Source organism: Sorghum bicolor, chromosome 7 (assembly GCF_000003195.3).
Source record: "Sorghum bicolor cultivar BTx623 chromosome 7, Sorghum_bicolor_NCBIv3, whole genome shotgun sequence".
NCBI lineage: Eukaryota > Viridiplantae > Streptophyta > Magnoliopsida > Poales > Poaceae > Sorghum > Sorghum bicolor.
The window spans coordinates 60707729-60722740 of NC_012876.2; the positions used below are offsets into that span (position 1 = coordinate 60707729).

At 43.1% G+C, this 15012-nt stretch overlaps 2 protein-coding genes and 1 non-coding gene across 3 annotated transcripts; 1 reads left to right on the forward strand and 2 right to left on the reverse strand.

Moving 5' to 3' along the window:
• Positions 1216-5445, reverse strand: LOC110437315. Its single transcript, XM_021465716.1, has 3 exons — positions 2470-5445; positions 1474-1569; positions 1216-1374 (listed from the first exon to the last, which is right to left on the reverse strand). Exons 1-3 carry the CDS (start codon positions 5443-5445, stop codon positions 1216-1218), a joined length of 3231 nt encoding a protein of 1076 aa, XP_021321391.1.
• On the reverse strand, positions 6405-7730 carry LOC8058002. The gene has a single exon (XM_021465717.1). The coding sequence runs from the start codon at positions 7728-7730 to the stop codon at positions 6405-6407; it is 1326 nt and encodes a 441-aa protein (XP_021321392.1).
• TRNAR-CCG lies at positions 10551-10623 on the forward strand. The gene has a single exon. It is a non-coding gene; the product is annotated as a tRNA-Arg (tRNA).

The following is a 15012-nucleotide window of genomic DNA, read 5'->3' on the forward strand; positions in this document are numbered from 1 at the left end:
GGAGAGGAAGAGGACGATCCATCGATTAACTCTAGTAGCGCCAGGCTTTACGCATGAACGAAATGGACCGCATTTAACCAGGGCAAAGCTATATACTAGGCTAGGCAGATGTCGCGCGCCTGATAATAATTCATCGAATTTCAGCAGCTTTATTTCAGTCGACGCTAGCAGTGTAGTACCGAAAACATGACTTCGCTGTTTTCATAAGAACGCAGAGTACAATATTGCAACATCGCAGATCGAGTTTTTTTTTCAATCCATAAGATCTTCTTAATGAACGTCATATTCCCTCGCAGATCGAGTTTTTTTTTTCAACATGGTATATAAGAGAAAAAATATATATTAGTTTCTTTACGTTTCGTTACATATATGTAGTAACGTCCACTAAAACACCTACTGTACTATCTGTATATATTTTTCTATTGTCTCGAAAAAAACAAAGTAGAATGCAGCGCATCAGCAAATCAGATCTCAAAATCAATCAAGTCAAATCAAGCCCTAAATAATATAACGGGCGGGGGTGATCGATTACATTCCGCAATTAAGATGAATTCCTCAAGCAATTGCAATGCAATGCCGCCCCAAGTTGATGCCCGGAAGTAAGCCTCCATCAGCTTCAGCTCGATGGCTCAAGTCGAGTGGGCACCTGCATCTGCATCGCTGTCACTCGGTGCTTGGTTCTTGCAGGCTCCAGATGACGTGCTCGCTTTTGCTTCACCGGACACGGCGCCCGGCGCCACGCATAGGCTAGCGCCTTTCACCCCTTAAACCAAAATCTTTTCAAGATTCTCCGTCACATCGAATCTTACATCACATGTATAGAGTATTAAATATAGACGAAAATAAAAACTAATTATACAGTTTACCTGTAAATCACAAGATGAATCTTTTAAACCTAGTTACTTTATGATTGGATAATGTTTGTCAAATAGAAACGAAAGTGCTACAGTTCCGAAAATTTTTCAGTTTTCACAACTAAACAAGGGTCTTGTTTAGTTCCAAAATATTTTGCAAAATCGACACTGTAGCTCTTTCGTTTGTATTTGACAAATATTGTCCAATTATGGACTAACTAGGCTCAAAAGATTCGTCTCGTCAATTTCGATCAAACTGTGTAATTAGTTTTTATTTTTGTCTATATTTAATACTTCATGCATGTGTCTAAAGATTCAATGTGACGAAGAATCTGAAAAATTTTGCAAAATTTTTTGAAAACTAAACAAGGCCAAGGCCTAGGCTACCCTTTCGGTTTTCCCCCACAGTGAAAAAATCAGGCAGGATGCAAGGGAAAATGCAGCAGGTCCGTCCTGTGAACCCGCCGGAGGACACTGCAAAAACGTCCTGCGCGTTCCAAGTCTTGCCGTCGTCAACAGACTACACAGTGGTAACAGCAAAAAAGGGGGAAAAAATGCCGCAAACAGCAGCAAACCGTAGCTTTCTGCCGGGATACATGGCAGACACGGAGCCACACACTGTTGCTTCCTGTCCCGTGACGCGACCGGTGATCCGCGACGCAATCCTGCAGCCCGGAACCGTGAAAGCAGGAGCACACATGATCTCTGTTCTTCTCTGCAGGCAAGAGATATGCATGTGTTGGTGTTGCTCATTGCTGCCTGCCTGCCATGTCCACAAGATATCTGATATCTCGTGGCCTAGCTTATTGCGTTATTTATTACTCCCTCCATTCTAAATTGTAAGTCATTCCAAGAATATTTGAGAGTTAAAGCATTTTTATGTTTGGCTAAAATCATAGAGAGAAATACTAAAATTTGTAACGTAAAGTGAACATACTATGAAAATATAATTAAGGAAGAATTTAATGATATTTAGTTGGTATCATAATAATTATTATTTTATCATATAAATTTGATCAAACTTAGAAAAGTTTGACTCTCTAAGATTCTTGGAATAACTTACAATTTGGAGGGAGTATGTTGAGACCTAGTGTGTTTCGTCATGTTATAAGCGATCTACAACCTAACTAAACACATGGGACCGATCGTCGTCGTCGGCGGCGGCGGCGGCATGCAATGCAAGAAACAAGCCACACAAGGCAATTAAGCTCGGACGATGCTCGATGCATGCATGCTACCTTTTGGGAAGCTAGCAAGCAAGCAAACACCGCACCGCACAGTACTGCTACTGCACCACAAATCTCTGGCGCTCTGGCTGAGACAGGACACGTGAACGTGAACCAGGATTCGATCCAATCAAGAGCCCTTTGGCTGGGCTCTCCTTCGGCTATGCCACGAGCCGCACCAAACACAGTGAACAAATTAAAACAGCTTCCTTTGAGGCTATAACCCTGTTCATCTCTAGTATTTTTTTTTTTTGCATACCGATCTCCATTCATTCAAATATGGCAGGGGTACAATCTCAGGTCATCAGGTTCGAGACGCAGGCTGGGGCACAAGACCACCACCCAGACCGTGTATCGCCTGTGACTTGCTTAGCTATAGTATGTGCTACCTCATTACAAGAACGAGCTATAACAGTGAACTTGAAATCTATAAAAGCCCTGCTCAATTCTCTAATCTCTGCCAGGACTCCCTCAACGCTAGTTCTCTGGTTTTGGCCAGCTTGCCACAGGCGCAGCAACTCCTGGGAATCTGTCTCCAACCAGACTCTGTCAGCGTTGATGTGTTTAGCCATCTTGAGTCCATCGCGACATGCCAGAGCTTCTGCAGTAAGGGCATCAAGACAATGGTCGTACCACCGAGCACAAGCCCGTACGAACAGACCATTTTCATCTCTCAACACAGCACCCGTCGCCCCTTTCCACTGCCGGTCATAGAAGGCGCCATCGGTGTTACATTTCATCCACCCTGCCTCCGGCTTGACCCATCGTGGACTTGATGTCCTCACTGGATCTTGTAGGTTCCTTGTTTGCTGTAGATCGAACGCCAGATCAATTGCCCATTGGACAGCAACCTTCACCGGCCAAATTTGTGCACCATGCCTGTTCCTGTTTCGCTGCATCCACAGCGCATACATCCCGATCAGTATTATCGTTTGGGCTTGCTCCGCTATCACCATGCCCTTAATTAGATCATACGCCCAGGATGTCGGGTGTAGAGGTGGAAGCTTAACACCCGTCATCCTCTTAGTCTGTTCCCAGAAGGATTTGGCAATTTGACACTCCATTAGTACATGCTGAATAGATTCAGAGTCTGCACCACAAGCGTCGCAGTTCGCGATCGGCTCAATGTGTTTCCTGTGCAGGGCCAGTCTAGTTGGGAGGAATTCATGTAGAACCCGCCACCAGAAAACCTTGACTTTAGGTGGTACTTTCAGCTTCCATAATTCGCTCCAGCAGTAATTCCCCGAGCCACCTGCAGCTTCCTGATGGCCTCCATTTGTGCGGCCTTTATCAATCAGTCTATATGCAGATTTGACTGAGTACACACCATGTTTCTCTGGTTCCCAAGCCCAGATATCATCAGACTGGAACCTGATCGGTGTGCGTAGGATGGCTTCGGCATCCACTGGGAAGAAAATTTGATTTATAAGTTCACAATTCCACTGACCATTTTCCGACAATAGTTCAGATACCCAAGAAACAGATTGCCCATCTGCTGGCGTGAGAGGTCGGCCCCCGAAGTGGTTTGGCAGCCATCTATCCCTCCAGATATGTGTTGATACTCCATTGCCAATCCTCCTGATCATCCCTTGGGATAGAACATCACTGCCCGCAAGAATCGCTCTCCATGTGTGACTGGCATGCCTCCTGCGTGTACTTGTCAGGAAATCACCCTCATGGTAGTATCTTCCTTTTAGCACACGAGCACACAGACTATCTGGTTTATCCATCAGTCTCCAGCCTTGCTTCCCTAGCATCGCCAGATTGAAATTTCTCAGGTCTCTGAAACCCATCCCACCCAATGCCTTTGGGTATGTGAGCCGTTCCCAGTTTTGCCAGTGTATATGTTTACTGCCAGCTGAACCACCCCACCAGTAGTTGGCAATAGGCGATCGCATCTTCTTGCCAGTTGTCTTTGAAAGCAGGAAGCAACTCATAGAATAGGTAGGGATGGCTTGGGCCACTGATTTTAGCAGCACTTCCCTCCCAGCCTGACTTGCCTCCCTCCCACTCCATGTTCCAATTAACTTCTTGATTCTTGTTGGAATAAACTCGAAAGCTTCTGAGGTAGACCGTCCCATTGCCGTTGGGAGGCCTAAGTACTTTTCAGCCAACGCTTCGGTGTTAATGTTCAGAGCGAGCCTGACTTCAGCCTTAGCTTCATCCAAGCAGTTCTTACTGAAGAAGATAGCTGACTTATCTCGGTTAACCAACTGGCCGGAACCCCGACCATAGATATCAAGTATCGCTTGCAAGCGAGAGGCCCCTCTTTGTGATGCTTCAGAAAAAACTATGCAATCGTCCGCAAAGAGCAAGTGCGAAATCCAGGGGGCGTGGATGCCCACGCGCACACCTCTGGATAGATACACCGGGCCTCTTGATTTAAGTAAACTTGATAAACCCTCAGCACATAACAGGAACAAATAGGGAGAAATAGGGTCACCCTGTCGAATCCCCCTAGTTGGTCTGAAAGGTTCAGTTAGGACTCCATTCACACGAACTGACAGAGAAACTGAAATGACACCCCTCATAACAAGAGAGACAAAATCCTCATGAAAACCCAGTCTTAGCATCATCCTTTGCAGGTAAACCCACTCAACACGATCATAAGCTTTTGCCATGTCAAGCTTGACTGCACAAGCACCCAGTTTACCTTTCTTCCTCTTCAGATAATGTGTACACTCATAAGCTATCAACACGTTGTCTGTAATCAGTCTTCCAGGGACAAAAGCACTCTGTTCTTCAGATATAATTTCATCAAGAAAACATCTAAGTCTGTTAGCAAGAATTCTAGAGCAAATCTTGTAGATGACATTACAGAGTGAAATTGGTCTAAAATTTTTCATCTCCTGAGGATTCTTAATTTTGGGAATAAGCACAATTGTCGTCATATTTACCTCGCTTGGCAATTCCCCTCCATTAAGGAAGTTCAACACTGCTCTAGTGATACTAGGTCCCAGCAAGTGCCAGTGGTACTGGAAAAAACCCGCTGTGAAACCATTAGGTCCAGGCGCTTTGTTTGGACCCATCATAAACAGTGCACTATGAACTTCCTCGGCGGCAAAGGGTTTCATTAACTCCTCGTTCATCTGAGGCGTAACTTTCCTTGGGACACAGTTAAGAATCGTGTCAGTCTCCAGAAGTGCTTGAGCAGTGAACAGTTCAGTATAGAATTGCCTCGCCATTTCTTCGATATCAGCCTGCTCAGATACCCTTACTCCATCCGCATGCAGAAGTGCGTTGATCTGGTTACCCTTAGCTCGTTCTCGTGACTTGGCTTGGAAGAAGGCTGTGTTACGATCACCTTCTCTTAGCCACTCCACACGAGAACGCTGTTTTTCCATTTCCTCTTCCCTTGATAGCATCTCTGAGATTTGCTTCATCACTCTTCTTTTATCCCGAGACGGACCAGTACCAAGGGATTGTCCTCTAATCCTTTCTAAGTCTTTCCGCAATTTAGCCAAATTCTTACGGACTGACCCGAAAGTAGTCTGATCCCAGTCGGATATTGACCGGTCAAGTTCTCCAAGACGGTTCGCCACCTGACTCATCGAAGCTTGGTCATCAGGCTCCTGCCAAGCACTCTCGACTGCTAGAGTATAGGAAGGATCACGCCTCCACATATTTTCATATCTAAAACGGCGCCGTGCCCTACGCCCGCTCGGCTTGGCTCGAAAGCATTCCAGGAGAAGGCAACAGTGATCAGATTCAGTCGTCTGCACATGCCATACTTTCGTATCTCTGAAAAGGTCAAGAAAAGCAGGATTCGCCAGACCCCTGTCCAGTCGAACCTTTACATTGTTGCTGCCTTCTTGTCTATTGTCCCAAGTGTAGGGGAGTCCAATGAAACCCAGATCCATGAGGCCACAGACCTGTACTGCTTCCCTAAAGCCATCCATTTGTCTTTCCGGCCGACTCTACCCCCCAAACTGCTCATGTGCCTCCAGCACCTCATTGAAATCTCCCGCGCACAGCCATGGGAGCTCACTCTGCGTATTGAGGAACTTCAGACAGTCCCAACTTTTGCCTCTCAGTTCACGTCTAGGCTCACCGTAGAACCCAGTGAATCTCCACATTGGAGCTTGTGTACCCGGGTCCAGAATTGCGACATCAATGTGAAGTTTGTCGCAGCTCTGAAGTCTCACCACAATATCCCGGGACCAAAGGAGTGCGAGACCTCCCCCCCTACCAAAACTCCCCACCCCTAAGCCATTAGCAAGGCCTAGAGATCGTACCAAATTGGGGCGATGTAGCTGTACCAAGCTACGAAGTTCCTGAACTGCCTCGGATCGCCCCAGACCCCGGCAGTTCAAACATAATGTTTTCATTGTGCCCGGCGGGGGCTGTCATCCACAGCCGCCGCCGATCCTGCATTTTGGTTGTTGCCCCTCTTCTGCTTCTTAAGAATCTCAATCAAACTGTTGCCACTGCTATCCACCGTGGCATCAAAAAGGTTCACACGGGAGTTCACCACGCCCGCAGGGACAAGGGCGCTGGAGCTCCCAAGGGCCACGTTGGGGTCAGGTGTTTGTGCATTCTTAGGGAGCGGTTTCGACTTCCTCTTGCGAGGGACCTGCCGAAAGTCCTCCTCCAGAACCTGTATGTCTAGTTGCCTACTGACTTTGGACACAGCAGCCATATCCCCCTGTTCCTTTCCCTTTTGTTGTTGTTTCATTGGAGACTGAACTTCCGGTTCTTCTGAGTTCCCGACCTGGCTAGCAGAGCGACGGGTACTATCCCCAGAAAGTGGTGCTTTCCCACCTGTCCTCCCGGTGGAATCCGAGCGACGCAGTCCTGAGGATGAGCCACTGCCAAAGGATTCCGCAGCCGCAGCAGCAAAGGATTGAAGTCTGCGTTTCTTTTCCTCTGGAGCCCTTAGGTTGACATCATACGGCAGTTTGCCATCCTCATCACGAGCCACCGGAGTAGGGCACTCCATATCTGAATGTCCAATTATCCCACAGGCAAAGCACATATAGGGTAGCTTCTCGTATTGAGCCTGGAACCAGCGAGGCTCATCTGTCTTGTTGACCCTCAGTAGAATCCCCCGTCTCACTGGTTTGTCAATCTCCATGGAGACGCGAGCACGTAGAAAGGCTCCACTCGCCTTCCCATCAGCATCCACATCCATTTCCACCACCTGCCCAATCAGGCCCATCGCCCTAGATCCCCTTGAACGATTCATCCAGCCGAGCGGGAGGTTTAGGATACGTACCCAAAGATCTAAGCGATCAAACTTAATGTCTGCTGCACAGAGTTTCTCATCGTATTCTTGTAGCAGAACCGAGTACTTGCCCACCATCCATGGCGATCCACCAAGGACCCTTTCCTTGTCACGCGCACTACCAAACTCCACCACAAACAGGTTGTCTTCTTTCTCCCCTATCGCCCGAAACTTGAGTCCGATCGGGTTACCCCAAGCCGGTCTCATGGCCGAGCGCACAGTAGTGACGTGTACCGGAGCCGGTGAAAGTACCTTCCCCACCAAGGTCCATTCGGTTGGTGCCATGGTGTCTGAATCCTCATCATCACTGAACTCCAGGATGGCAACTTCATCCTCAGTGAGTTTGAGATTGCGGAACAACTCCGTTACATTGGGCTTTGGGGTTTTACTCCCATCCCCCGATCCGCCGTCTCCTGTCGACGCCATACGAGATCGCCTGGAGACACAGAAAAAACAAGGCGACCTGCGCACCAGACGCAGTCGCAATGGGAACCCGACCTAGGGGCCCTAAGCGGCACAACCCTAAGGGTAATCTGTGGTCGGCGGCGCCAAGAATGGCTAACCGACGATCTGCGGGGGCTGGCACCAACTGCGTGTTGGCGACAGGGTGTGGTCACCGGGACCGAGCGGTCACCGGCGTGGCTGGTCTAGGGCGCCGGCGGCGGCGGCCTAGAACGAGGTCGGGGACGAAGTCGCTTTCGCGATCGCCAGGCGGGGGGCTCCGTTAATTACGGACATTCTGTTTGTAGATCTAGTATTTGGGTTGTTTAGTTGGGGTGCTAAAAACTAGCATTTTTGTTTTTTTACTCAAAATATTTATCTTGCAAATTATTCTCTATCCGTATTTTTTGTTTTGTAAATGTTTTATATTTAGTACTTCATGTATGTGTCCAAATATTTGATGTGATTGGTGATAAACTGATAAAAAAAATCAGCCCCAACCAAACGGGACCTAAAGTTCAACCTTCCCCGCTGGAAGATCATCAATGGTGAACTCAATGCTTATCATTCTATCACTTATGTTTAGATCCAAGATGGCTCATCAACCACTTTCTGGTTTGATCACTAGCTCCTAAGACGCCCTATATGTTTCTCTCACTCTGCCTTTTTCTCCCACGCTACTCAACCTAATGTATCGGTGCAACATGTTTTCTAGAACAGGTTTGAATTGTGCTTCAGGCCGCGCCTGACTAAGGCCGCTAGCGCCCAGCTAGATGATCTTGTGTCTACCTTGCAGGATGTCAGGCTTAACGATGGGACAGGGAAGCCCTTCACAACAAAGGACGCATATGCTGCTCTAGACACGAATCAACACGACAACAAAATCTGGGGTACGACCATTCCCAACAAGGTGAAGATTTTTGCATGGCTTTTTTTCAAGGACAGGCTAAGCACTCGATCCAATCTGTACTCTAAACACGTCGTAGATAGTGATTAGTGTCAGCGATGCATCCATGAGGCATCTCGGGGCTGTTTGGTTCCCTTCTCATCTCAACCAGGCCAGCTCTAGGGAGCCAGACTGTCTTTGGTCTGGACGGATACATGCAAGAAGCCTAGTTTGGTTGTATACATATGTGGAGCCAGGCTCTGATTAGATGCTGTTTGGTTGCCTGTACGAAGGTAAGTTGTATGAAATAAAAATATTATAAGATTATAATTATAATTTTTATTTTTGTACGAATACACTCTTATAGGTTTTATTTTATCTAATTATATCTTAATCAACTTCAAAGTACACTAATATCACTTAATATTTACTAATCACGCACTAATACACCGTTAGTCACGTAAACGGCTGCATCTGCCCAGCCTGGCTGGCCAGGAACGGCCGATTCGGACGTTCCTTCTCAGCCTAGCTGAGAGCTCTTTTTTGCATGCCCAGAGCCTGGCCCAAAGCTGCATGCAGGCAACCAAACACGGCCCCGCTGCATCTAGAGATGCATGTATAGTCTTATGCGGACAACCAAACAGCCCCCTCGTATCTGGTCACTGAGGATATCTGGGACTTTGTTACTCTTCCACACTTGGATTCAAGCTTTCGGCCGTTCACCCTTCTCACTATTTTATGGAGGCTGTGGGATACCAGGAATTGCAAGATTTCCAGCAGTGAAAAAAAAGCAATGCCCGGCTCATCATTAATCATGTTTGTAATGACTTTGTAATTTGGTGAAAACGCATAAAAAATGATGCCCTTGTAACCACTCTGAACGACTGGCATAGCTACCCCTGTCTTGTATCAGTGCTACTCGGTCGAGTTCTAATGAAATTTAGGTGGAGAGGCCCCCCCCCCCACCCCACCCCACCCCCGTCCCCACCCCCGTTTGGCTAAAAAAATCAACTGGGAGCAACGAGCCGTAAATACTTGGCTTCGAAGGGCTCCGTTATGCCAATGGCATGGATTTTGAAACTTTCAAATCAATTTTCTTCCAAAATATGTACCAAATTTTAAATCCGCTCTGATTGTGATGTTATTTGCAATTAATACAATAAAAAAAGATGGAACATGCGTGTGTTTTTTTTTTGGAAAAAACAGCAACATTCTCTACATAAAAAATAGAACGCTGGAATCTTTTTTCCTTTTGCTCGGCACTTGTTCCCATAACACCTCGCTGCAAATGTGATAGCACGGATTCTCAAAAATTTTCAAAATTACCCGTCAAATCAAATTTTATGATATATGCATGGAGCATTAAATATAGATAAAAAAATAACTAATTCTACGGTTTATATATAATTTATAAGACGAATCTTTTGAGCATAATTAAATAATTATTATCAAATATAAATAAAAGTACCATAATAAGGCCTTGTTCGTTTGACAGGGTTTGAGGCTGGAAACTGTTCCAGCTAATCTATATTAGTAGAAATAAACATACCAATCCACCTGGAATAATTCCAGGGCATCCAATCCAGATGAAACGAACGGACCCTAACTATTTTGCAAAAAATTCTATAACTAAACAGGCCAAAATAGAACACAGGGAATTCCTGGCAATCTGTGCAGTGGACCGGGAAAAAAAACCAAGGCAATACCAGGTTTCTTCCCTTTTTCTAACAGGCCTCATTGTGGATCAGCGGACTAGCTAGCTGACAGCGTGAGAGCCCAATTGGTATGGGCCTTGTACTTAGCCCTTTCGAACGGAGAATGAGGTTGACTAAGAGAACTGTTAATCCAGTCGTTTTAGTCTTAGCACCATGATCAATTTATCTCAGATAGCAAAGTGACCCAAACACATATACATCTCAGACCGCGTGGCCTAATGGATAAGGCGCTCGCCTCCGGAGCGGGAGATTGTGGGTTCGAGTCCCATCGTGGTCGTTTATTTCTTTTTTTCTTCCAACTTTTTTATTTTAGTTTTTTACAAAAGGGTTTATTTTAGTTATTCTTCCTACCGTAGTGCATCTTCGGATATAAAAAAAAAAGGTATAATACATATCTTTCCATTCTATTTTTCATCAATACCTGGCTATGTCGCATGCATGACTGGTCTACTTCTGACTTCCACTGCCACTATCTTTTTTAATTTAATAATCGAGTCCCATCGTGGTCGTTTATTTCTTTTTTTCTTCCAACTTTTTTATTTTAGTTTTTTTACAAGGGTTTATTTTTTTAGTTATTCTTCCTACCGTAGTGCATCTTCGGATATCACAAAAAAAAGTATAATACATATCTTTCCATTCTATTTTTCATCAATACCTGGCTATGTCGCATGCATGAGTGGTCTACTTCTGACTTCCACTGCCACTATCTTTTTTAATTTAATAATTTTAGATTTGAAAAGAAGTACTTTAAGGCCTTATTTAGTTCACCCAAAAACCAAAAAAAATTCAAGATTCCCTATCACATTAAATCTTGCGGCACATGTATAGAGCATTAAATATAGTCAAAAACCAAAACTAGTTACATAGTTTATCTGTAAATCGCGAGATGAATCTTTTAAACCTTGTTAGTTTATTATTGTAAAATAATTTTTAAATAAAAACGAAAGTGTTACAGTCCCTAAAACCAAAATAAATTGGAAACTAAACAAGGTCTAAGTTCGTGGCGAAACAAGAAGTTGATTGGTCAGAAGTCAACGGCTAAGGTAAACAATCGAGATGTTTTCCATAAGAAAATGCAGTGTACCCGATCTTTATGCTAGGCTGTGGATGACGTTCTTTTTTTGATCTTTGAAGTAAAAATATATAGTCAAGTTAGACTTGTCGCCTGCCAACTAGATCAACAAGTTTTAGGTATAAAAAAAAATCTGGATTTACAAATCAAATGTCTCTTGTCCAAGTAGTCTTTTAAAATTAAGTAGTGGAGACGGAGTTTGACAAAAAGTTAGTGAGAAATAAATAAATATATTATAAAAACAAGATGATGTCCGGTGTATGCTAAAAGGCAAAGGATTTTCATTTTTAGATGTGTTCCATCGGAGTGAAAGATCGTACCAATTTACAATGCAGGATTTAATTTGAAAGATGGCTCTCAAATTGGATTATGGAGAGATGCTCTTGAGGGCAAGCATGTTGCTGCGTAGATTGTAAAATGACCTTAAGATGGGGTTCATCTATTTGAGCACTGTTTGTTGCCATAGCTACAATTTTAAGCCTTGTTTAGTTTATCCCAAAACCAAAAACTTTTCAAGATTCCTCGTCACATTGAATCTTGCGACATATACATAGAGCATTAAATATAGATGAAAATAAAAACTAATTGCATAGTTTGCTTGTAAATCGCAAGACGAATCTTTTAAGCCTAGTTACTCTATAATTAGATGTTTATCAAATAAAAACGAAAGTGCTACATTATCAAAATCCAAAACCTTTTTGGATCTAAACAAGGCCTAAGTCTAACTTGACTATAAATGTGGGGCTCACTCAACAAATAAAAAAGTGCAATCTCGACTACTGCATCTATCATCCATCCTCTTCTCTTGGCTCTTCGCATTTGTACTTGTACACCGGTGTCGTCCTCTCCCCCATCCGCGCCCCTTGTATTGTTCGGCATCGCCGTCCGTGTCCTCCCCTCGTTCTAACATGGATGGGATAGGACAACTGTACATGACTCGGGAGGCCCGCGAGTGGGCTACAGTGATCAATGAATGATGGCGAGATTAGCGAGGGCCGGCAGCATCGTGCGGCCACAACAGAGACGTGGAAGACGGAAGCCCCTTGACTATTTCTTTTTCTGTGTGCATATGTATGTTTGGGCCTCTGTATGGGCTAGGCCCTAGGGTATTGCACCTCTTGCCCCTCCCCTAGGGCCGGCCCAACGAAGCAGGACACGATTATGTTGTGCCCTCCACTGAAAAACTTGACCTCCCATCTCCACTTCCATCATGTCACTAGTGCGGGCAACATGTCGAAGAGAAAGGAGACTGGATGGAGAAAAGAGAGTTTTGTACTTTTTTTTTCTTGTGGTCAATCACAAGCATATGATCAAAATTAGACCCTATTTGACACAGTTTAATTCACTAGTGAAGTTATTTTTTTAAGGAAAAATCTTCATGAGGAACTTTTTAAGTAAAGTTGAGTTGTTTTGAAAAATTTATCTAGCAAAATACCTTCACTAGTAGCTTCGTACATGCATAAAAGAAATAAATGGGAGAGAGACAGCGCTAGGATAAGCTACTTTTTTCAACTTTATTCCAACTCATGTCTTTATGAAATAAGAAGAAAAAAAGATGTTTGGCAAAAAAAAAAAACTCAGCTCACAATAGCTCAAGAAGTTGTTATGAGTTGTACTAAATAGGCCCTTAGTTGTAGTTTGTAGTCTAACTTATGGCCACTCCCACAATGCTATAGCCGACCTTAAGGTCACTTTTTTCTACGATGCTGTAGGCGCACTAATAAGCTGCACGTGGTATATATATAAGTTGACATCAAACTAACATACAACATAGAATTAGGCCTTGTTTAGTTGACCCCAAAAACCAAAAACTTTTTAAGATTCTCCGTCATATCGAATATTACGGTACATGTATGAAGCATTAAATATACATGAAAATAAAAACTAATTACACAGTTTGCCTATAAATTATGAGACGAATCTTTTAAGTCTAGTTACTCTATGATTAGACAATGTTTGTCAAATAAAAATGAAAGTGCTACAATGTCGTTTTCCTAATTTTTTTTGAACTAAACAAGGCCTTAATGTGGAAACTGACCGTAGGTTCGTTAGTTATGTTTTCTGTGGTGGAATCTATCCACATGTGTTTATGCTTTCAACTTAATATATCTGCTCACATTTTTCTGGTTTTATTTTGTGATGACACTAGAAGTTGCTACATGATTATGATGGATTTAGAATGACATCAAGTAGAGATGATGTGGATAGTTTGTATTAAGAGGTTGAAAGTTAGTGCAAAGACATAGCTGTTAGCGGGAGATGACATGGATAGTTAGTTGAGGATGATGACGTGGATAACTTGCATATTGAGATCAATGTTATCCTAAACGCTAAGTAGTAAACATTCGGTCACCCTTCGTTTAGCGTTTAAACGATTTAGACAGTATTTAAACGGTCTAAACGGTTTTACACAATATTACAAAAATATACATAATTTTTAATGTAAAATCTATTATTCTAACATTTTATACATATTTATGCAGCTAAAAATTATTTATTTTAGTATGTATATATGTTTATGCATGTTAGAAGAATCAAATATACATATTTATGCGTGTAACAAATCAGGTGTACATATTTGTAAATATAATAATTTTAAGTATATAAATTGTTAATGTAAAATTCAACTAGATTCACGCGGTGTTTGTCTAAACAGCCGTTTAGCTTGTTTAATACCGTTTACAACGGTTCCGTTTAGGCCGTTTAGATCGCTTTTTCCGTTTTTTGACTGTTTAAACAGTCAACTGTTTAATTTTTTGTTTACCCCCTAAACAAAATAGTTTGCCATCGTTTGTCGTTTAACGACCATTTAATCGGTCGTTTAGGTGAAAATTGATTAAGATAGATTTATAGTGGGATTATCTCTATAAAAGATATACATAGATTACAAATTATTAGATTTATTGTGGTGGAACCTGCCTACATGGATTTAAGTCATTGACTTTGACATGTGTGTTTGCATTTTCTAGGATTGAATGAAATTATTAGTGTTTGTAGTGACTTTGTTAATCTTAAGATTTGAAGCTAGCTTGTTCGTTTAATATTATCTATCAAAATTGTCAGTCATTTAATAGTGTTTTTTTACAATAAATCAGCGAGTAATGCTTTAAGCCAAGCGAGGTGGTGTGGTGGGGGTGATTTGGATTAGACCGAAGCTGCTACATAGAATGGTTTGATGTGGGTTTGGTCTGGATTTGAGACCATTATCAGGTTTTGTATATGAAGTCTATGATACACTATCTATACAACAGTTTGGCAAAAACTGTTTGGCAAATCTTGACTTTTGGCAAGTTGATAAAAAGGATGGCAAGTCAAATATTTGATGATCTCCAATAGTTTGCCAAAATGACATAACAAACATAAAAAAACGGGCCCACAATTACCTATTTGCAACCGACGGACTCTCCTTCTCCCTTCCACCGGATCGCGCAAGAAGACCGGTGGAAACCCTCTTGTGCGCTAATAGAAAGTTTCTTGTATACCGGTGGAAAGTAAAGTTTCCTGTGCGCTAGTAGAAAGTTTTCTGTAGACCGGTGGAAAACCTCTTGTGTGCTAATAAAAAGTTTCTTGTATACCGGTGGAAAGTTTATTGCT